Source organism: Mixophyes fleayi, chromosome 7, assembly GCF_038048845.1.
Source record: "Mixophyes fleayi isolate aMixFle1 chromosome 7, aMixFle1.hap1, whole genome shotgun sequence".
In the NCBI taxonomy this organism is placed as follows: Eukaryota; Metazoa; Chordata; class Amphibia; order Anura; family Limnodynastidae; genus Mixophyes; species Mixophyes fleayi.
The window spans coordinates 88494961-88518927 of NC_134408.1; the positions used below are offsets into that span (position 1 = coordinate 88494961).

At 38.0% G+C, this 23967-nt stretch overlaps 1 protein-coding gene across 4 annotated transcripts in view; it reads left to right on the forward strand.

The window, feature by feature from the left end:
* The window catches only part of SATB2 (SATB homeobox 2), a 150461-nt gene that overhangs the window by 60130 nt on the left and 66364 nt on the right, over nt 1-23967 (forward strand). For 3 of the 4 annotated variants that reach the window (XM_075180075.1, XM_075180078.1, XM_075180074.1), the window contains 4 exons: nt 3162-3288; nt 4724-4865; nt 18633-18735; nt 23386-23852. In XM_075180075.1, the coding sequence (XP_075036176.1) occupies nt 3162-3288; nt 4724-4865; nt 18633-18735; nt 23386-23852 (839 nt within the window). The remainder of the gene's footprint in view (nt 1-3161; nt 3289-4723; nt 4866-18632; nt 18736-23385; nt 23853-23967) is intronic. The other variant, XM_075180076.1, reaches the window with a different exon arrangement.

Below are 23967 nucleotides of genomic sequence, written 5' to 3' on the forward strand. Positions count from 1 at the left end.
TAAAATGTGATGGCAGATTAATAGTTGGAGTAGGGCATGTCCTAGATCAGCTATAATATATATATATAGCTAGATCAGCTATCAGTGTAGAAATAAAGCTATCAAGTACTAGTATAGGGCCTCCAGCTCTGATGACGTTACATATTATGTTTCAAACACATTTTTATTTATTTCAGAAGCTGTTGTAATATTTTTGCTGCTTACATGAAAATTTGTAATAATAATTATTGGCTTTAGTCTGTCATTAAGGTCTATCTTGGTTAGTTTTATTCATATCTTAGTTCTCTTTATTTATATTTGCTCATGTTTTTTTAAAAGACTCTAAACCTAAAACAAAAGTTGACCTACATTAATATCATTAATAGCATCCACAAATATATATGTAAATGTTCCTATGCCTTGACCAACTTTGAGATTTTCCACATTGTATTTGAATTTGCTATATAGCTGTCCTCAGTGGGCTTACTGACAGGAAGTCTGCTGTGTGTTAAAAAATATTTCCCCCCATAGCCACAACTTTATTTCAAGTATATTTAGATTGGTTGAAACTTTTACATATATGTTTGTAAACATTATTACTTGTATTGTAAGTTTAGTGGTTCTTTAATATCCTATTGAAGATGGGCTCTGTAGACCTAAATACCTCCAAATAGAACTCAGCCACTGAGCCCATCAGCTGAACATCATGGGAGCTGGAACAACAAGTTGTGCAGCAACAACTGGTGTGGAACCAGTTCCCAATTCCAGAAATAGGCACTATAGAACTAGTGGCATTTTGCTATGCAGGGAGAAGGGGCGGCTCTTCTTTCTGCTACAAAATACATAACTATTCTATAGTAAATGCAGACTTCTGGCACTACTAGGATATTTTCAAGCAATATAAGTTGTCTTTACACGAAATATGGATTACAGACAGAGAAAGACAAAGTAAACGGATACTTTTTTGTTGTTGATAAAAACATTCTTACAATGTATATAACATTATCCAAGAAAATATTTACTCATGCAAATAATCAATGATATAAAGTATATATTGATTGTTAAAACAAACAAACATGTGGATTTCATTTCATGGGAAAATTATATTGCTTATAACAGTGTTATTATTTTGATTACTTATTTTTCTCTCTTCCTCTCTTTCTTTCTTTTTTTTCTCCTTCCCTCCTTCTCTTTCGCCCCCTCTCTTTCTCTATCTCTCTTTCTCTCTCTGTCTCGCTTTCTCTCCATATGTGTCTCTTCTCTCTCTCGCTCCTCTCTCTCTCTTAGTCTCCGTCTCTCTCTCTCTCTCCTCTCTCTCTCTCTCTCTCTCTCCCTTTCTCTCTGTGCTAAGATGCACTAATAAGTGACTTGAATGTATTACCTAGTAGATAAGTTTGTGTTATTTTGGAAAATTGAATGTAAACATCTTAGATATACTTAGTAGAAAATTACCCTACTGTGTAAACCTCACAAAAAACTCTTAAGTACAGTCCTAGCTTTCTCTCTTTAAAAATGAACACTCTTTTTGTTCCTTGCCGTAGTGGTGCTTTTAGGCTGAATAATACCTTCTTTAAATGTTACATTTTTCTCCGTGTGGTTCTGACCAAAATTATAGTGACTCCCCATCTTGGAATAAGATCTGGAGTTTTTCTCCTCTCTTGTGTTTCTCTTTAAACCCTCCTGTAAATATCGCCTGAGCCTTTAATTAAAGAGAGCCCTTTTTAATCCTCAGGTCTTCAAGTTCCAATTAAATGGTGCCACTTAAGTGTGAGGTCTTTATGGAATTTGTAATATAGGCTTAATAATTAATAAGCACAAGTAATTGTAACTACCCTTACTAGTAATAATAGACTGCTGAAGAGACCACAAATATGTTCCTTGCAGCCTGGTTTCCATAAACTGAAAGCACTCATCCATGCAACACCTTTCTATGCTGTTAGGTCAAACGGACTATCTTCTGTAGCCATTGCCCAATATAATCTTGGATCTTTGATCTCAATACAATACCATGCTGAATTGGTGCGTCTGAGACTATGGTGTTTATGGGGTTTACATGCTGATTGAGAGAGAGGTCTGCAAATCTTGAAGAAATGTAACCTTTGCAACAAAACACTGTATATAGAGTTTGCAATCTACAACATCTCTTTACAGCATTACCCTGAGTATTGGCCTCCTGTAAGTCTATATTGTCAATACAGCTTTGTTGACATGAAAACATAGTAAAACTGACCCCAACCAGTTATATAATATATATGGTTGTTTATTTCTATTACTAAATATGTGTTCTACATACTATAAAGCATGCATGTTAAACTCAGAAAGCACAGTCGAATTGAGTGGCTAAACATCAGAGAGAGCTATATGAACTCTGCTGGACGAAAGACTGAAATAACTCAAGGGGCTAGATTTACTAAACTGCGGGTTTGAAGAAGTGGAGATGTTGCCTATAGCAACCAATCAGATTCTAGCTTTCATTTTGTAGAATGCACTAAATAAATGACAGCTAGAATCTGATTGGTTGCTATAGGCAACATCTCCACTTTTTCAAACCCGCCGTTTAGTAAATATACCCCAAGGGGTTAATATAAGGCATAATGCACTGTAAATTATATGACTATTACAAGTCACTGATGAGTTGCATGGCCATATTTTTATACAGGACTTAGAAATCTGAGGTGACTTAATATCCGTGATAAATTACAATAGGGGCTGATTTATTCCTTATAGTACACAAAAATGTCCTAATATACATTGTAGTGAATGCATATATTATTTAATGTGTATACATTAATATTAGTGGTGTGTTTTAAACCTCCTAATGTTGTTTTCTTGATTCCACTAGGATTCGTTTATATTTTAATAGAATTTAGTTTATAATTTTTGTTATATTTTCAAGGGCAGAGTTTCTTCCCCTAGTGCTAAATAATATAAGATACTGTAACATTATAATCAGAATCACTTCAATAAAGTAAGGTCACATTTAATTAATCGTCCTAGAATAAGCTGAGTGCAACAAATGCAGGAGAGCAAAAGACTGCATTTATCACATAAAGCACCAGTTTGACATCCCTGTTATAAAACCTACAAGTTAGATCCCTTTTATATATAACACTCTGACTGTTAGGTTGTAAAGTTATTTGTGCAAGTGTTTGAAATTTTAACATAAAAATATTCCTCCGCAGGGATCATTAAAATTGGACGCTGGAACCCTCTGCCTCTCAGCTACGTTACAGACGCCCCAGATGTGACCGTCTCTGACATGCTGCAGGATGTCTATCATGTGGTGACACTGAAGATACAGTTACAGAGGTGGGTAGTGATATTATAAGTTAAAGGAGACAGTTATCAGCAGATTAATCTGTGATGAAACAAATGTAATACATTTTCATTATTATTAATGGACATATATTGTGATATGGAACATAAAACGTAAGCTAATTTGCACAATTGAAAGAGTTCTCTTATTGGGGATTATTAAAAAAAAAATCCTGGTAGGATAAAATATTGCATCTTTTTAACTTGTGACCTCTGCACTGCCCTTCCATCTGCCGTCCCGCCTCACTGAGCTGGGTGTCATTGTTTGGCACCACCTGTTGTGGGAGTGAACACGTTACATGTCACCTGCAGGTGGTTTGTGATTTTTGCAGTCATACACTTGACATGTCATTGCCACAATGCACTTGGCAAGACATCTACACCAAGCTCAGCGAGACAAGACAGTAGAAGTAGGGTAGACTAGGGCAGCTAATTTTGTAAAGCAAAAATAGAAACAAACAAACCAAAAAACCAATATAATAATATAATTTTCTAGATGGATAAATCCAATTGTCAAATGTTAAAAAAACTATGTGATTATATCTTGATCTGCATATTGTAATAGTCATCTTTTAGTAAACTTGATGGGCCTGATTCATTAAGGAGAGCAAAGCAAAAAAAGAGTATATTTGATCCTAGACAAAACCATGTTACAATGTAAGGGGAGCAAATTAGTTTAGTACTTTGCACATAAGATAAATACTGGCTGTTTTTCATGTAGCACACAAATGCTTGATGGCTTTATTTTTATACTGAATTTTAAAGTTGATCTAGGACATTCCCTACCCAAAATATAAACCTGTCCCCACATTTTAAATTTACCTCCCCCTCCAATGCAACAATGTTTTGCCAAGGTGCAAAATTACTTATTTTTTTGCTTTACTTTCCTTAATGAATCAGGCCCAATATAATATAATTTTTTCTCTTATGCAATATCAGATTCGATTTGATGGGCTACTAGAAAGTGTTTTGCAGCACTGACTTACATTTTACACATAGGAATTTGTTATCCAGAAGTTCCTGAAATTTTGAAATCAAGGAGTCTATTTATCATTTAATGGGGATATGAAAGATATTCTATAGAAAATAGAAAATCTTCTCTCAGTGCTATTTAACAATAGATTTTTACGAAGTAGCTGAGTGATATGGCTATACTGGGTTGGTAGCGGTAACAGCTTATAGATCTCATGTCTGGAAAAACCCAGTACCCACACATTCTGCATAATAGTCCCATACCTGTATATGTAAATATTTATTTAGCTTAACAAAATATGACAGTTTTAAAATAGAATGTTCTTTCCTGCATTCCATAGTCAAATTTCATTTCTTAAATTCAACATTGCATTTGTTCAGAATCTGAAACAGTAAATAACTTGTGTTTTATACATCTGGCATTATGTGATATTATATGTTCTTAATATTTCCTCAGTAATGTTTTTCTCCATAGTTGTTCAAAACTTGAGGACCTGCCGGCAGAGCAGTGGAACCACGCCACTGTCCGCAACGCCTTACGGATGCTGCTAAAGGAAATGAATCAAAGCACTCTTGCCAAAGAATGCCCCCTATCTCAGGTCAGTTATGTGACCAGCTGTGTTCTGCACACAAGAGTTCATCCAGTGGCTTCTGATTCCTAGGGGCAAATGTATCAAGCTGCAAATTTCCAGCGGGTTTGAAAAGTGGAGATGTTGCCTATAGCAACCAATCAGATTCTCGTTATCATCTATTTAGTACATTCTACAAAATGCTAACTAGAATCTGATTGGTTGCTATAGGCAACATCTCCACTTTTCAAACCCGCTGGAATCTCGCAGCTTGATACATTTACCCCATAGACTTGTAATGCATTCATTATTATGACCTTGACACTATAATATTTCAACCACTCTCCCTCTATTAATAAACCTTTTCCATTATTACACAGAGGACTTTATTCCATACAATAATATTTTAAACCAAAGTTCTGAAATTATAATTGATGTTTATGGATATATAATTATGGATATGGATATATTTTATTACAGCTTACATCAGTAGATGCTTTAGCTACCAACAATGGGCCTTAGAGTTAAAAGTAAACTTTAGACTTTTGCGTACCTGCAAAAATGCACCCATACACTTACATTTCTACGGCTGGATTTTTACTTTAAATCTAGTGTAGAGATATGTCCGTCACAAAAATGTGATCTACATCATCAACAACACAGAAACTTCCATTAGGCCTATGGGGCGCACAGAGGTACACCTCATAAAATATATATCTTAAGCATATGTGGGCCCAATCATAGTCATCTCTAAATTTGAGCGCAAATTGGGCACATGCACAGTGCAATAACTTTTACACAAGTCCACGTTTTTACATGACGCAAATGGATTTAGATCGAGCCCTAAACTGGGCTCAAAATAAAGCACTAATGTTCCACACTAGGGTAAATTGATTGGACAATAAGGGCAATCCCTCCCTGCTGTGTTTACCGTATATATAGGTGACAGCACTTTTAGTCACCTTATTGTTAGAGATGTTCACTGACCCCAGTGTTCTGGATTTGGTTTTGGATCCCTATTTTTTTTTTCTAAAATCCCTATTTTGTTTTGCTAAAATCAAATAATTTAGCTTTTTTCCCCCCCTACATTATTATTAACCTCAATAACACTAATTTCAAGTCATTTGCAGTTTATTTTGACCACCTCACAGGTCACAATATTATTTTCATACACTTTCAAACAAAGACTGCAGCGACCTGGCTGGATGCTAAGCGACAAAGCAATGACACAAACACACGGCAGTTCATAGCACATCTAGGAAACATTGCCACACAGCAGTGGCAGAAAAGAAAAGTGGTGCAAGATGGAATTGTCCTTGGGCCCTCCCACCCACCCTTATGTATGATATTGAAAAGGACATCTACAGTTTAACAAAGCAAGCACTCCAGCGACAAGGAAGGCAACTTTTGTGGCTGAAGTGCTTGGTTTGTTTGGGCCCCCACAAAACGAGTTAACAATGGGCTTAAGGCACTTAAGCAAACAGCTGCTGTAAATGAACTCTACTGTGGCAAGTCATTCAGCAGTGGAAGCAGTTCTTGCCAGTGATGAGAAGAAGGCCATTGTCATGCCTGGGCATAAGACCAAAAAATCCACCTTTATGTGTGGAATTATTTTTACACAAATCCTGACAACAGTTGTTTAGCCATTTGTAGCATTGTAAAGCCACAGTCAGTAGAGGTAGGGACCTTAACCATCTAGGAAACTCATCCATGTTACACCATTGGAGGTGAGTTCATGAAAAGCTTTTGTGAAAATCAGAAACTTATGCTAAAAAATAACAACAAGCAGTCCAGCATCAGCTATCTCCCTTCTCTCAGCTAGATCCCAGCACCTGCAATCTACTCCCCCAACACCTTCATCATTAATATCCTCACAATTGATCGGAGTTAGTCCTGCATCTAAGTTTCTAAGGCGAGATGACTCCTCCCATATCCAGGACTCCTCAGAAGAATCCTTGAGCATTAGGCCCACTGCTACTGCTCCTACTGCTGGGGTGGATCTTCAACCCTGAAGCAGACCAAGAAGAAGGCTACTAGTAGTTTACAACAATTGACTGTTAAACAATCCTTTGCAAGGGGAAGCAAGTATGAAAGCTGTCACCCAGTCGCAAAGCAGATCACAGACACCATGGCGACTATGCTAGTATTAGATCTGCGTCCAATATCCAATATTAATGCAGCTGGTTTTAGACAGTTACTTGAGGTCTTCTGTCCCTGTTACCAAATTCCATCACAACACCATTTTACTAGAAAAGCTATTCCTCACCTGTACAAGAAGGTTCATAAAAATGTAATTATTGGGCTACAAAATGCCATTCTACCCATTGTACACTTAACCACAGATATGTGGACAAGAGGAACTGGGCAAACTAAAGATTATATGATTGTGACAGCCCGCTAGGTTGGTGATTCGCCCAAGAACGTCACATTTTACAGAGGCAGGCTACTCTGTGTATCATCTACTTCACTAAGAGGCATATTATTATTATTATTATTATTATTATCGTAGATTTCTAAGGCACCACAGTGCTCCACAGTGCAGTACAGTAGAGAAGACAAGGGCATACATAAAACAGGACATACGTAAAACAAGAACAGACAAAATGAATGGAGACATGAAAACAAAGGGTATAGAGGACCCTGCTCATTAGAGAGCTTACATTCTAAATGGAAGAGGGCACAGCTGAAAGTTGTAAGGGTGCATTAGTGTGAATAGTGTAATAGAGGATAAGGTCACCTCTAAAAAAGAGATGGGTTTTCAAAGAGCATCTAAAGACTTGAAGGCTGTGGGAAAGTCTGATTGAGCGTGGTAGGAAATTCCATAAGTGGGGAGCAGCAAGGTAGAAGTCTTGAAGGCGGGAGTGAGAGGTAGTTATCAGAGACGAGACAAGGCGCAGGTCAGATGTAATACCACTGACAACCTGTTTGAAAAACTAAGGGATTTCATTGCAACATGGCTTATCCTGCTTGGACTCTCCTGAGGATATGTGATTTCTGATGAAGCCACCAATATTGTTAGAGCATTACAGCGGGGATAATTCCATCACATTCCCTGTTTTGCTCACACAATCAACGACATGCAGGAGATGCTGTCTGTGTCCCGAAATATTTAGGGTCATTTTCGGGATTCTGCAACATCATGTAGAAGAATGCATCAGCTGCAGGAAGAATAGAATTTAGGTGGAATGTACTTTACTCTAGCACAGTGGAGAATACTTTACATGTTGTGCAAGGTGCTGAAACCACTCGAAGCAGTCACCTGTGAAGACACTGTTAGCTTGAGTCAAGTGATTCCCCTAATTATACTTTTTGAAAAGCAGCTAGAGAAATTGAAGGAGGAAATGAAACAAAACAATTATGCTAATTATTTTGGACTTGTAGGATAAGTACTTTATTCTCTTTGCCAGGATCCAAGAGTTATCAACATCATGAAATCGGATCATTACATTTTGGCAACTGTGCTTGATCCTAGGTTTAAGTGCTATGTCTTCTCTTTCTTTCCAACTGACCCAGATCTCAAGAGATGCAATGAGCTCCTGGTCAGCAAGCTGACAGCTCAAGTGGTACATGACACAATGACCTCTCCTCCTTCAGTTTCTCTGGAAATTGCTACTAGAAAAAACTTACCTTTCCTAAGACACCCAGTGGTGATGCAGATGAGTCTGCACAACATTTTGATATTTGGTCTGGTCTAAAATAATTGCCTAAAAATCTTGACAGCTCTTCCGTAAAATGAACTACAAATTCCACGAGGAAGGCCATTACCGGCAATTACATCAAAGTACACAGACTTCTGTGATGGTGGATTCCAGCGGGGATGAATTAGTATTGTTTGAGGATGATGTACAGGGCCGCCAAGAGGGGGGGAGCGGGTACTATTTACTTGGGCCCGGGTATGCCAGGGGGCCCGGGGCTACACTGCCGACTTTTTTTTTTTTTTTTTAATAAAAAAAAAAAAAATTACCATTTTTTTTTTAATCCAAACTTTTTCCATGTTTGGGGGGGGGGGTAGGGTTCGGGTTTGGTGGTGCGCTACAGTAGTGACGGCGGCGGCGCACAGACAGTGCGATGACGTCTCGCGTGACTTTGTAGAACTTGTTTACATCCTGTGACCGCGCCTGTAAGGAGCGCGAGTCACTTCGATGCAGGGAGCAGGGTGCAGGCTGCAGGCAGCAGGGAACAGGGAACAATGTAAGTAGAATTGTATCCTTTGTTCAACATATAAATAGTCACTCTTTTGAGGCTGGCTTTCATTAATGCTTGGACGCTCCTTCTGATGCTATGATATTTAGAGGCTATAAGTTATCTAAATCAACATTATTGCATCTCACAGTAACCATAATATTTGTGTTTGCAAAATTAATATAGCTAGAGTGGATTATAGGATACATTTTAAATGTTACCCACTTAGATGTAACCACAAAAAAATGTACTGATCCTTTAGGTTTATTAGATACACATGCTAATACAATGACTTTGGTCATCCACATCTGCACTTTATACTTTTTACAATAAAATAAGTCACATATTTATTTATTTATTTATTTCTGTACAACCAGACTTGACAATCAGTTAACAATCAGTTTGTCAATCAATCAGTTTACAATTGTAACCTTTTAAATAGCCTTAGTTAATCCTATGTGAATGACACTGAAATATGCATCTTAATTTGATAATGTTTGAATTAATCTGACAGGTCCAATTTACTCCTAATTTTATTTAAAATGAAAATATAAATCCTATAACCAATTATGGAAAGTGAGGTTTTTCATTATAACATCTGCATATCTTACACTGAAAAATATGTTTTTAGGTCACTGTCCTGAAAGTCAGGACTGCTTGGACATATGTCATGCTCCGGCAAGCGGGCGCTGCACCAATGGTGTACGCAGCAATGCAGGTTTTTTTTCGGTAGGAGGGTGGACTAGTGCTTTTAACCTTGTAGACATGGGGCGACCCCTATTATTCATAGCCACGCCCCAAATTTTTTTGCGCCGCAACTTTTTTGGCGGCAACTTTTTTCTACCGTGCGTCAGGGGGCCCCATGAGGTTTCTGTACTGGGGCCCTGAATTCCTCTTGGCAGCCCTGATGATGTACACACTGATGAGAGTGAATATGATGACAGTGTAGATTGCAGTTGCTGAGATCTAGCTGAGAGAGGGGAGCTAGCTGATGCTGATATGCTTGGTAATATTTAGGGTAGAATAGCATGTTGACAATTTTATGTTTTTCTACAGTACACTTTATAGTAGAGAGGTGTTTTTTTCTTTAAAATGGTACAAGCCTTTTAGTTACATTTTGAGTTCCCTGACTTAAACGACTATGCACTTGAACATAGGCTTTAGCACATGAGGTAGAGGGATTAGTATCATCATGACTGTGACTGAAGAGTGACAATATCAATGTGACTGAAGACCGTAGAGTGACAAGGACACTGCCACCCCTCCTGTTTCTGTATGAGCTATGGCACAGTAAAATGTGACTGGAGACTTTTAATAACAATGCCAGCCCTATTATTTGAATTTCTGTTTCAGCACTCAACACTGTCATCTCTCCTATTTCTGGGTGAGCTATGGCACAGTACAATGTAACTGCAGATTTTGAAGAACACAGCCAACCCAATTATTTCTATTTCAGCAATGACAATTAGCAATGGAGCAATGGAGCTCTCCTGGTTGTCTGTGAGCTATATAACACAGTACAGTTTGACTGCATATTTAGACCAAGACTGCCAGCCCTTTTATTTCTATTTCAGCAATGACAATTAGAAATGGAGCTCTCCTGTTTGTGTTACGTATATAAAACAGTGCAATGTGACTGCAGACTTAGACTAAGCCTGCCAGCCCTATTATTTCTTTTTCAGCAATGACAATTAGCAATGGAGCAATGGAGCTCTCTTTGTGTGTTACCTATATAACACAGTACAATGTAACTGCAGATTTAGAAGACCAAGCCTGCCAACCCTATTATTTCTATTTCAGCAATGACAATTAGCAATGGAGCTCTCCTGTTTGCGTGTTAGCTATATAACACCGTACAATTTGACTGCAGATTTAGAAGACCAAGCCTGCCAGCCCTATTATTTCTATTTCAGCAATGACAATTAGCAGTGGAGCTCTCCTGAATCTCACTGGAGACTTTGAAGTACACTGCTACCCCTCCTCTTTCTTTTCTACCTATGACACTGCCAACTGCACTAGAGACTGCCAAGAACCGTGCTATCCCTTCTGTGTCCCTCAGTGAAATAACGCTCGATTGCCGTGGAGGGTGGTACTTCTAGAATCCAAACGACGACGTAACAATGACGTTTGCCTCGTTTCACAATTCTGAGGGCGCACGAAAGTACCGAGCTGGCTCGGCTCGGTACTCCGATCTGCTAAATTCGGGTGTGTTCGGTTCTCAGGGAACCGGGCCTGAGCATCTCTACTTATTGTATGGATTACTATATAAAAATGGAACTTCTGTTTGCTGTTAAACTACAATTCCTAGTATGCACTGCCAGCCACTGAGCATGCTGGGAGATGTTGTTCAAAAACAGCTGGCAAAGCAGCTTTCTTTAAAGGGATTATTTCAGATTTGCCTTGTACCTTTTAAGATGAGAAACATTTTCCTCACCACTCGTGTTAACAACCCCTGTGCAGTTCTCACATGGCAATTTAATTTTGCAAATCTACTTAAAAAGTAAATACCCTGCCATATGTGTGAAATGTTATTATGTGTCCCAATAGGTTAATATGTTATTGTCAGCTGCAGGTTGGAAAGCTGGCTCGCAGGAGTTAGGGCTTCAGGGACAAGGCACTTCTTTATTAACCCGGTCCTGCTGCTAAAGAGACCTGAAGAAGATTACCAATTGCAGGTTAACCCTCTGTTGGGAAAACAAAACTAGAACGTAATCTGATTGGTTTCCTACAGAATTATTTTAATATGGCAATAATAAAGCAGGTACATTTAAATAAGTACATGACAATTCCTATTCAATAAATAAAACTTACCTAAAGACATTAACTACATTTCAGTCATTGGTGTTGTCACTAATCTGAGTTCTCTCTAAACATGGGAGTTAACAGCAGATAAGGCTGCTGTGATACTGACCTGTATACAACAAGCTTAAACAATACAACCTGCATAAAGTCGTCTGGTTAAAGCATTTCACTTGCAGTTTTGTGAAACAATAAAAAAAGTCATTCTAAGATTTAATTTTTTTATTTCAAAGTGGCCGCTTTGACCCAGTGTGTAAAAACTGGGGGGGGGGGGGGGGGGGGGGGTGATGCTTACCGTATCACTGCTGCAAGGGCCTTCTCTTGCTTGTGGACTGGCCCATGCACCCTAAAGTGGATCTGAAAGCCCAAAGTGACTCCACTGCCCATACGCCAGCCTCCTGCTCATGCTCCTGGGCAGTTCTGTTCCAGTAGAATGGGGTATTTTTTTTTCGAAGGGGGGTGTATTATGGTGTGTTAGATGAATTTGGATTGTTTTACAATATTATTGGGGTATTTTAAATTGGAGGGTTTTAAGGTTGTAGACTTTCATTGCAGTGTATTACATAATATTAAAGTGCTTCATTTTAAAGGGCAGGGCAGTTTGTTAAGTCTTTTCCGTGGTGGACCAGTTGTTAAAGAGGATGTTTGATAGAATATGGGTGGGGTCCAATGTATTGATTACCAACTAGGGGCCAAGTAAATTTACTACCATTTACATATTACCTCTGTGATGACAAAGATGTTCTTATTCTAAAACGTAATGTTGTCTGGAGCATTTCATTAATATTTACACCTCTACCAGCTATAGAAATATGATTACAAATCTGAGAGAACTACAAGGTGACCTCTACACAGGCAGCTCCATCTTCTCCCCTGTGAGTTCAGCTAAAGACATCTGCTGAGTGGAGCCTGTAACTGTGATTGTAATGAACTCCACTTAACAGGAGCAAAGAACACTCACAGCTCGTAACACAGTTACACAGAATTGTTTTCACACATGCACGAAATACAGAGCCAAGTAATAAACAATCTAGGTATCATCTCCTTTATGCAGCATTGGCTCCAATCACAAAGATTGCGTAATACTATACAGCTCAACAATTGCGTCAGTTGTCTCCTCTTAGATCATTCTGTTTTTGTTTGTTTAAATTCGTTGCTTAAACTCAGTGGCCCTGATTCATCCAGGTACACATTCTGAGCGCAAGTGCGTTTGTTTAAAAAGGCATATAAATTGACTCTGTGTATTCCCGAATTCAACAAGGAGCGAATCTGAAGATACGTGCGCTGATGGATTCGGGTATAAGTCTGCTCTATTACACAAGTCACTGCAGGATATATCCAATGTCTACGTGGAAAATTAATGTTACCTGTTAATAATATAAGCAATAATGACAAAACAGTTAAAATAAAAAAAATGTTTTTAATATTTTTTTTCCCATGAAATACTTTTACTAGGATGATCTTAATGTCTACTGAATATAGAACTGATTTATACAGTTTATCCTGATTGCAAACACATGTTATAGCATGCATACAAGACTGTCATCACTAGTAATTGGCACTTAGACTAGCCCTGTAGCTGCAGAGATATGGCAGAAAAACAAGTAACTTCGAGATGCCTGAAGCTTGATACAGACAATGCTGCATATGCTCGAGTTTGGCAAGCCCTTACTGTACAGTGACTATGGGCGAACCCCCTTTCCCCACCTTGTTTAGTCTCAGAAATCGTAAGCTGTAATAAGTGTTCTTTACGTACATAGATGCAGTGAACATTGTCGTGTTCACTGGCGTATGTCCAGATTCTAGACGATACGCATACAATTGCCAGATACGTGCCTTGAAGAATCAGGCCCAATATGTAATTTGAAACATGCAGCTTTTGTCCAATGCAACAGAATTATATTAGAGAATTAGAAAACTCACACATTGAACATACAGAGAAGCATTTAAAATGTAGTGTGCTTTCCCACCCTACCCTACCTTTTTATGTTTGTAATATTCGATGATACATGTACATACACCACTTTCCTTCAAGGTTTGTACTTTTTAAATGCGTCGCTTGCACAAACCAGTTAGTTAAAAAAGGAAAAAATATTAATGGTAAAATGAAAAAGACATTGAGAAAATGAAACAGTGTTGTCCTAAGATCATGCCACCTTAGAGCTATTATCATCCTTTAAGTATAATACCTATATAGTTAAAATAGCCCCATAAGAACATAAATAGTTGAACAGTAAGGCTTGCATCTGCCAGCTGTTATTGGGTCTAACATTCTTTTTTCCCCTGGTCTGTGGTGCCTACGCGATGGTAATGAGAGCTGTGTTGTCATGGAACGTAACTATACACTGTCGCTGTGATACAGTAGGCTGCTCTGTGATTTATTGTGCTACTACAAACTGATACATTGATTAATAAATGATTTCAGGGATCCCAGGTCACAGGTGGCTACAATTATGTCAAATATTGGCAATCTGAGAACCTGTCAAAGCCGTATTCTGCATTTAGAGTTGGATAAAAATATAGGTTGCTTGGTTGAGTGCTTTTAATTTCTAGTTTAATTCTAGAAGAGTTGAAGTTAAGCTATACGGTCAATTTGAAAGCAAACATATCATAATCATATTTAAATTCACAAGGCAGAGTAAAATATAATCCCATTGTATAGTAATACAATCCACATTGAGAATGGAAATATGTAGCAACCCCAGTGTCCTGCAGATGGCTAAGGGAATTGAGAGGGTTAAAGCATTCTCCGTTTAGCGAATTTCGGCACAGGTGCTTATGACATGTTCCTATAACTGATATTAATTTTCCTTATTAGTCTAAGCGTTGTACTTGGGGTAGCAGCACGTACGTTCCCAGGCTCTTGGCTGTGTGGTCTTGTTGCAGTTGGAAGCTGAACTGAAACATCTGAGAAACATTAATGGGATTATTCATGGCAGGGCATCTAATCTTACCTTTTAGGTTTTGCTTCCTAAATCACCATTGTTCTCAGCCATTGTCCCTAATTTGTGTGTCCTTCCATATGTCATTTGTAATGACTGGGACCCCGGGACAGAGAGAATTTAAAGTGACATAAACATTATGAAAGCAAAGTTGTTTTACTGGGGGATTTACTCTGAAATGCACCGCTTCTGTGGCAAAGTGTTAGCAGGATTATCTGTCCCTATGGACTTTTAAAAACCCTTCCTTACAGAATGAGGAGAGATTAACTGAGTAATGTTAATAAATTCTCCACGTCTGCTGTGTCCATGTATCATGGCTCTCAGTCTGTGAGGAATGCACAAAGGAGCAAAGCAGTTAGAGCGGTTATATTTGTAACTCCTACTTATAGTATTGGCTAGACCCTGCTGAAGAAATCAGAGAGGGATATTGTACAATTTCAGAGGAATATGAAAATGTTGAAATAACTAAACATTTGTACTCAATATTTTATTAAAGTTTTACTGATTACATTTAAAAAGCACAGTTTTCTTAAGAAAATTGTTCTGGCGCACTCAGAATAAAGTACGTAAAAATGACTATATGAGCCCCATTTAAAGGTAGGAGCAAAGCTAAAAAGGAGCAAATTTGCACCTTGGCAAATTTATTTTGCACTGCAGGGAGATTTCTCCTAGCTCAACTCTAAATTGCAGTGTAAAACTAAAACTTTCAAGGATTTGTGTGTTGTATGCCAAAGCAGCCAATATTTCCCCTCCAAGTTAAAGCAAATTAAAAAAATAAATACATTTGCACTTCTTGCGCTGCAACATGGTTTGTACAGGAGCAAATTTGCACTTTTTTTAATATTAACTGTAAATGAATGCCATTATGTATATTCTATTAAAGGAATGTTTTATTGTAGTATAAAGTAAACCATGCCCACGTTTTGCTCATTAGTATTAAATGAGGCAGAAGTAATGTAAAAAGAGGTGGTATAACTATAGAATATGTAGTAAAAATAATTGTCTATAGATAAGTTAAACCAAAATTTCCATTACTAATCTTTTATAGAATATCTCTTTTGTCATCCTATCCAGTAGTGGCAGAATGGCATAGGTCAATCCCTAGTGTTTTCATTGTCCTTTGTAACCCATGCCAACTTAGGCTGGGTACACACTACAGGTTTTACAGTCAATTATCGGGGCCAGTCACCCACTAAACAACCGTTTGGCCTGATGTCGCATTAGTGTGTATACTTGCACGATGAACAACAGTCATTCCTAAGCACCGATCGTTGTTTCATTTGATTGTTCAACAGAACATAAACTCTCGTTGAGCTATGAAATGACAAGATCTCCATAGAGTTTACAGAGTCATGATCTTTTCAGCTGACAGTTATGACAGATGAAGAGCACAGATCTGAGGGTAAATCTTTTAAAACATGTATAGTGTGTACGCATGAATTGGGATGCTGAATGGGACTTTTTTTTTAGTGGTTACAGCAATTGTTGTAGATAATACATTGGTTGAAAATTTCTGCAGTGTGTACTCAGCCTTAGTCTTAGAGAGCAGCCTTGGGCGTGGCCCACTACCCCATCCACATGCACAGCTGTGCATTTTAGTGCTGGAGGGTGGGTCGCTGTAGTATGTACTAATTGCAAGCACCATTGCACCTTGCTACACCACTTGCTGAACCCGATAGCATTTTATATTGTATCAAATATTTTCAGTATGCAAAAGAGAAATTTGTATCCTCAGTCCTCCATCTTTGTGACTCTTTCATTATCTTAGTGTCTTAGAGAATGTGTTTCTGTTAGGAGCATGGGGTCCCTAACATACAATACAACATGCTGATTGAAAGCAGCACAAGATATAGAATATATTGTGAACATAAAGAATACATGTAAAAATAATTTCTTAAGAAGTAGAAGATATGATTTGGGGGGGGGGGGGGGGTTGTGAATCGAATGTGTGATATTTTGCAGAAGATAATATCATTTCCTCCTGTTATTCTATGGAAATGCCTAATCAGGTAAATGGGTTATTTTAGGCTCTTTCATGTACTAATCTCCTTGACTTGAACAACAGGAAGTGTTAATATATATTTGAGATAATATCACGCCTAGTACATAGCTGCATGTCGGGTGAGTGTGAAAAAGAACATGAGTCCATCAAGTTCAACATTTCGGCAGATCAAATCATGATTAAAGGAAGGCAAATAAAACAAAACACAAGAGCATAGTGCAGTAAACCTAATATATTGATGTCATTTTACTGTAAATTCCATTGATCGTTTTTCCCCTTTGCTGTATTTCCATTTCTCTGGTGCCTTCAGCCTCTGCTGTCTCACGCACAGGCACATCAAAGGTCTTCCTTAGAGCTCTTTTTAAGTGCTTGGATGACTCGGTACAGGTAACAGGGAGGGGAGGGGGACTGCTTGCTGTACATGGAGGGCAGGCGTGACTAAACAGGTGGTCATGTTTTGGCTTTTGGTATGTAGTACTCCTTCTTCATTGTCTATGGTTTGAGGCTTAAAGGCTCAAGGAGAAGATATTAGAGGTGTTTCAGCTCTGAAGGGGTTACCTGGGATCAGTTAGGTTAATCAGATCAATTGATTAACCAGGTACTGTGGCAGGACAGCAGCCCTGGTAGATGTTGTTTTTACACATGTCCATAATTAAGCTGTTGCTCTGGTCAGCAAATGGGGTAGAGGCTTACCACAAAACAAAATAAAATGATACAACAGCAAGGAAAGCATTTTTTTTAAATAAAAAAAGTTTATTTTTAAAAAAACAAAGCATATATCACCCTGATTAAGACCCCATGTGGGCCTAGGCACTATACTGCTTTGGGTTCCCTTTCTCCTCCTCCATTTGTCAACAGTCAACCACAGAGTAATTAGGGCCCCTCAGTGACCACTTGGCCCTAGGTTGAAGCCTGTGTTACATAATGGATGCTCCTGCTTATAGTCAATTAAATATCTCACAGAAACAAATAGCACTTAGGACATATGTCATATGGACACCCCCAATCCGCTCATCATCCAGAGTAATCATCTGCAACAGATACCATCTTGCTGCAGAAAGACCTGCACAGTGTTTTGAAAATGATTGTAAGCTGTAAGATATGCACACATATTACACCGTATTGTGCTCGTACACATAACATATATATTCTATATGAATGGAGGTGTCAACAAGCCCTTTAGCATGGAACTCTTATCCACATAACATCATATAGTGACACTAGCAGATTATGGCTTGTCTACAGTTTATCAAGAATAAAAAAAAACAAAAACATAAACAAACGTCACAATCCTACTTTCATTCCTATTCCCAAAGTTCCATAACAGCGACAATGTTTTAAACAATTAGGACATAGCCTGAATTTGTCTTCCAGCGCACATTTTCATTCAATGCTAGGAGATAAAAGACAAAAAAAATATTTTACTTGTCCCCTCCTCTCCTTTCTTCCTCCTCCCCCTTTAACTATTGCACCTATATAATACTGTTCCACCTATATACTACTGTATGCTTCATTCAGGTTGTTTATCTGCTCTCGACTGGTATCATATGCTCACCTTTGTACAATATACTGTACATTTGCTCAACCTGAGAATGGTGTAATTTCTTTATTTAACTTTCGAGTTATCACTTGTGTTTGTCCACTTGTGTTCATGCAGAATATTTGTGTATTGCATGCCAAAAATGATAAATAAGGTTTTGTGTTTTTTTTTTTTTAAACAAAAAAATAAATAAAATTAATATTTTGCTTGCTTACTACTCTGTATATTTTTTTTAGCCAAGACAGTACCGTCCATTTATTCATACCTATTAGTGACTCATCAGTTTTACATATTTTTCTTATGGAATTCACTTGTTTTCTACTCTCTTCCAGAGCATGATCTCCTCCATCGTAAACAGTACGTACTATGCCAATGTGTCATCTACCAAGTGCCATGAGTTTGGGAGATGGTATAAAAAGTTCAAGAAGATGAAAGGTAATGTTTTCTATTTTTGTGTTGCACAATATGAATTTTTAATAAGCACTACAACTAATTGAATTGACTATAAGAAATATATAAAGCAGAGGAATCATATTGAGATGGAGCATTTTATCCTAAAATCTTAAAGAAAACTTTATATGTTTTTTTAATGTAGACCTATTAACCTTGATTACTGACCTAAAACTTTGTTTGATAAGGGTTTAATGCTTAGTTTGCCAGATAGAGGTGATTTTATAGGACATCGCCAATTTACCTACACTTTTCAGTGACGTTGCCAAAGGCAAGTACATTCCACATATCCATAGTAGTGTGGATGACTAATCTATGACATGACTATAAAATAACAAGTTTTAGTCACCATAAGTAGGAGGGAAATAATTTACCACAGTGTACCCAGAGGCCTGAGAGGAATCCATCAGTGTTTCTCCTTTCTGTATTACATCCGTATTGGGCAATTGTGGACCTCATTAACTAAGAACCCTAGGTGAGCACTGCTGATCACTTTGGATTTACATCAGTGCATCTCTATGGTCTTCCTAGTGCACTTCTAGGTGAACACCTACATTCTGGTCTTTGATGACACATCCACAAACTAAAAGTCCTTTGCTTGAAGAACGCGTAGAAAAGCACTTCTCTGCTGAAGTGTAACTGGATGGTGAAAAATGCATCCCATTAAAAAACCTGACATCCACTAGCTTTCAACTGGGGAAAGAATCGAAGGTGAATATATCTGTGTGCCCTTCCACAAAGCAAGGGACTCCCCTAAAAAGGCACAATCTCCACCCCTCACTCCACAACATGCTCTGCAAAACTTTATGTACTTGTGTATCTGCTCCATACTAAGAAACATCCTCATTCATTGTGACTCCTCCCATAGGCCAGTGCACACTTCTGCCCTGGAGACTCATACTTTGTAGAATACCTAGTGTGTCTTGTCTAGACTAGGTCATTTACAGACCAAATTGTAGACTATAAAGACTGCCTTTTCTAAAGTGTTGAAATTAGTTCATTGTTCCATTACTGATGGAGAGATAATCCTTTATCCACATGTAAAAGTTTCTGACTAATCAACAGGGCCAATCCCTTGGTTCCTAATTAGCAAGATTCATCAACATATTTCTTATATCACTATACGTACGCATACAAATAAATACATTGTTCTCCAGTTATATAATTCTTCAGGATTTGGAGGCATTTTCACATGTTTTATACCATGAATTGTCCAACTTGCACAATTCAATGCTATATGTATATCATACTCAATAAAAACAATTTATGAAAGTGTAAAACATGGAGGCCTAGCCGTCTGGTTAGCATTTTGGAAATGGACACCTGAAGATCAATCTGCACCAACTTTTGAGATATTACGGGTCTGAGTGGGAATGCTCATGAAGCAAAGAGTAACAGAACGTCACGTCCTACCACCACTTTAGGAACATCCTGTCATTCCTTTCAACTTTTCAATTTTTCTTATTGCCTTAAACTAATCAGAGTGAGGAGACTTCTGGACTGTTTTTACTTGTATCATTGTTGTGTGCTAGATTTGTTTTTATCACAATGTTTTAAATGTGCCTAGATTTGTCTCTACAAATGCTCTAGCCTTCTATTTGTGAAGGAGACACTGTAAATCCAGATTTCCCATATATAATTATGGTTGCAATGTACAGTATGTAATGGATCTTTTTTTTTACAATGCTTGAGGTCAATGATAGGATTTTAAAATATATTTTACTGTTGTTGCAGATTGTCTTCTGCTCTAGAACCCAAATTTCTAACGCTGTTTTTACTGCTACAATCGTTATAGTATTGCCATTTTCACTCTATTTCTGGTGGGCAATTATGTCACTGTAGACCTTCCTGGTTATACGTTACTGTGTGTATAGGTCTGGTCATCGTTCCGAACGTGCTAATTAAACGGCCAATAAAAACCCAGTCTGCTTAGTCAGGGCTCTCGCTTTTCTGACTTGATATTTTTTATTGTCGTTACTGAAAATATCAACCATAACCTCACAGTTCCAGCTCCTGATTGACAGACATGCATTGCGATTATAAGAAAATATTGGATGTAGGGCTGACACTGACATTTCAGCACCCGACTTTCGGCAATTTGCACATGTGTCATTCTACCCTTCGGGGCTTTACTGTGCATGCGCCGTTATACGGCAGAGTGCACTTATTCTGATCCTTGCTCTGTTCAGAGAGAGGACTCAGAAGTTAAAGGAGAAAGCGCCTGCTTCACAGGCTTAACGTGTTCCGCCAGCAATGATTGGATGTATTACTTTTTGAGTATCTGCATTTCAAAGCAATCCTGTAACTAATCAGGAAATATGTTCTGCCCACCCTTCCTCTCTTACATGCACTACTAATACATTTTTATTATTCTATTCACCAGGAAAGATAAATATTACTGTGTCATTGCTACTATAAGGATGTGAACCTAGCGAATCAACACTACAACTTTACAACATAACAGTTTCAGAACTAAACCTTGATTTAAATGAGGTCAAGGATCCAAATTAGTGTTTTTCAGATGTTGTGTACACAGACAATTTAAAGAGCCATTCCCATTGGCTTCCTTGTAGTGCATTGTTTCATAAGCCATCTCATGAACACAAGTGATTTGAGAGGGTGCAAGGTGGGGAGTTAGGTAAACAGGCTTTGCTTTCAATTGGTTCAAGTGCTTTTGATCGGCATAAAAAGATTTGGAAGCTTGTAGAACAAGCAGTGTCTCTGAGTCACTTCAAGGTAATATTACAATTGTTTCAGGAACATTCAACACTTTCTGATATCACATTATAGGGAAATAAAAGCTGTTTTGTAAGCAGTCTACTATCAAGCAAACATTTGCTGTAGGGAATTATTACCTGTTTATCTACTTTATTTCTTTTGGAACATTCAGCAGTGTTGGTATGCCCCTTAGTGTGTCTTTCAGCAGTGTTGGTATGCCCCTTAGTGTGTCTTTCAGCAGTGTTGGTATGCCTCTTAGTGTGTCTTACAGCAGTGTTGGTATGCCCCTTAGTGTGTCTTTTAGCAGTGTTGGTATGCCCCGTAGTGTGTCTTTTAGCAGTGTTGGTATGCCCCGTAGTGTGTCTTACAGCAGTGTTGGTATGCCTCTTAGTGTGTCTTACAGCAGTGTTGGTATGCCCCTTAGTGTGTCTTACAGCAGTGTTGGTATGCCCCTTAGTGTGTCTTTTAGCAGTGTCGGTATGCCCCTTAGTGTGTCTTTCAGCAGTGTTGTGCTGTAAAGATCTGATGTTACTGGTGGCCCATTGCATAACCCAACTGAAAAGTGCTTTCCTTATGAGGCTTCCAGCTTTAAACGAGGTATCTCATCTAACCTGCTTTTGATTGGCTGTTAATGTCTTGATTAGTACCACAGCAGGAGCATGATAAATGGCTTCTTTTTATTGATAGCCAACAAATCTGGTGCTTTTGTTGAGGAGTCTAGCTATTCGTTACCAAACAGTAGTCCCACCCCTTCCTGCACCCACTATCATCACAGTGCATTTCACAGTGAAGGCCAAATATGTTGGTATCTTGAAATAGACTTAGTTATCAAGTAGACACAATTGCAGGTTAGCACTTTATGATGTTGGGAGACAACTTATTATCACTTTTACATAATAGCTAGACAAAAACAATACATTTATATTTTTGTACAAAAAATTAATTTGTACTTATGTTTTATTATTACTTTAGAAAATGGGACTTTGCAATACAAAAAAAAAATCTAAGGGGTGAATTTGATGAATATCTGCATGTTTCCAACACCCAATCAGGTTAGGAGAAAACCAAAATATGGATACATTTAGAAATAAAATTCTCCTTATCTTATATACACCTTTAATAAATCATCCTCCTCCGTTGGGTGCTAACAACAAGATGTAATGCTGGCCACACATGCTAAGAGATAAAATCACTTTCTTTTTTGGACAAACACATTGGTGGCCAAATTTAACAAGACAGCTCATGGGCCAAATAAATGGCTAGGCTCTAGGTTCATTGGGGCCCAGTGCAATTTGAATATGCCTAAACACAAGGGCTGATGGTGGTCATCCTATGACTGCATTTACCAACATGCCAGATAATAATATATTTGATCTCATTCATATTATTCCCAAAAAACGGGTTCACTTTGGGGCTACAGTTTGAAAAAAAAGCTGCGCAATACTGAAACATTGATCACACATGCTGCAAGATATTGGGCAACTATCAGTGTTTTATCTACTCTATATAATTACGCTCCACATTAGATGATTCACCATTTTCAGTAAATATGCAGATGGTGGAAATAAGCAAATAAAACTTCACAATTGTGACTTAAACCTTCCTAAGCTTAGTAATTTAGCCCAATTATCTGAAGCTATTTACAAAAATTAGAAGTATCATACGACTTAAATATAATTAAAAACTGCAATTTTTTTTATAATAAAATAAATGTTAAGAAATTATATTTATTTTTACAGAACATTTTAAAATGTTGTGATTTACAGACGTATACTTTTATTTCTTTTTTTTCTGAATAAACATTTTTTATTGAATTTTACAAAAGCAGATACAGTATTCTTTTATTTATTTCTTATACTAATATATAACTTCTACTACAGGAATGCAAAGCTAATCAGACTTTTTTTTCCCCCATAGTTGAACGGGACAATTTAACGGATTACTGCGTACTGGGTCAACGACCAACACACCTATCAAATATCAACCAGCTGGCAAGTCTAGGAAAGAGCAACGAGCAGGCTCCTCATAGTCCACTTCACCATAGCACCCCAATTAGAAGTCAAGTCCCAACTATGCAGCCGATTATGAGCCCTGGACTCTTGTCTCCTCAGCTCAGTCCTTCTCTGGTACGGCAGCAGATAGCCATGGCACATCTAATAAACCAGCAAATAGCTGTCAGCAGACTTTTAGCTCATCAACATCCTCAGGCTATTAATCAACAATTTCTAAATCACCCACCGATCCCCAGACCTGTTAAGCCAGTGGAGACCACCAACTCTTCTGTGGAAGTCTCTCCAGAGATCTACCAACAAGTCCGAGATGAACTGAAAAGGGCAAGTGTGTCTCAAGCGGTTTTTGCGAGAGTGGCCTTCAATCGTACACAGGTAAAGACTTTCTGTTTTTTATCACTGCTCAATAAAATGGTATCAGAGGTGCTGTGCCTTATAGGCAAACTAGATCAAGCCAAATATACACTATTGCATGTGGAGTGCAATCCAA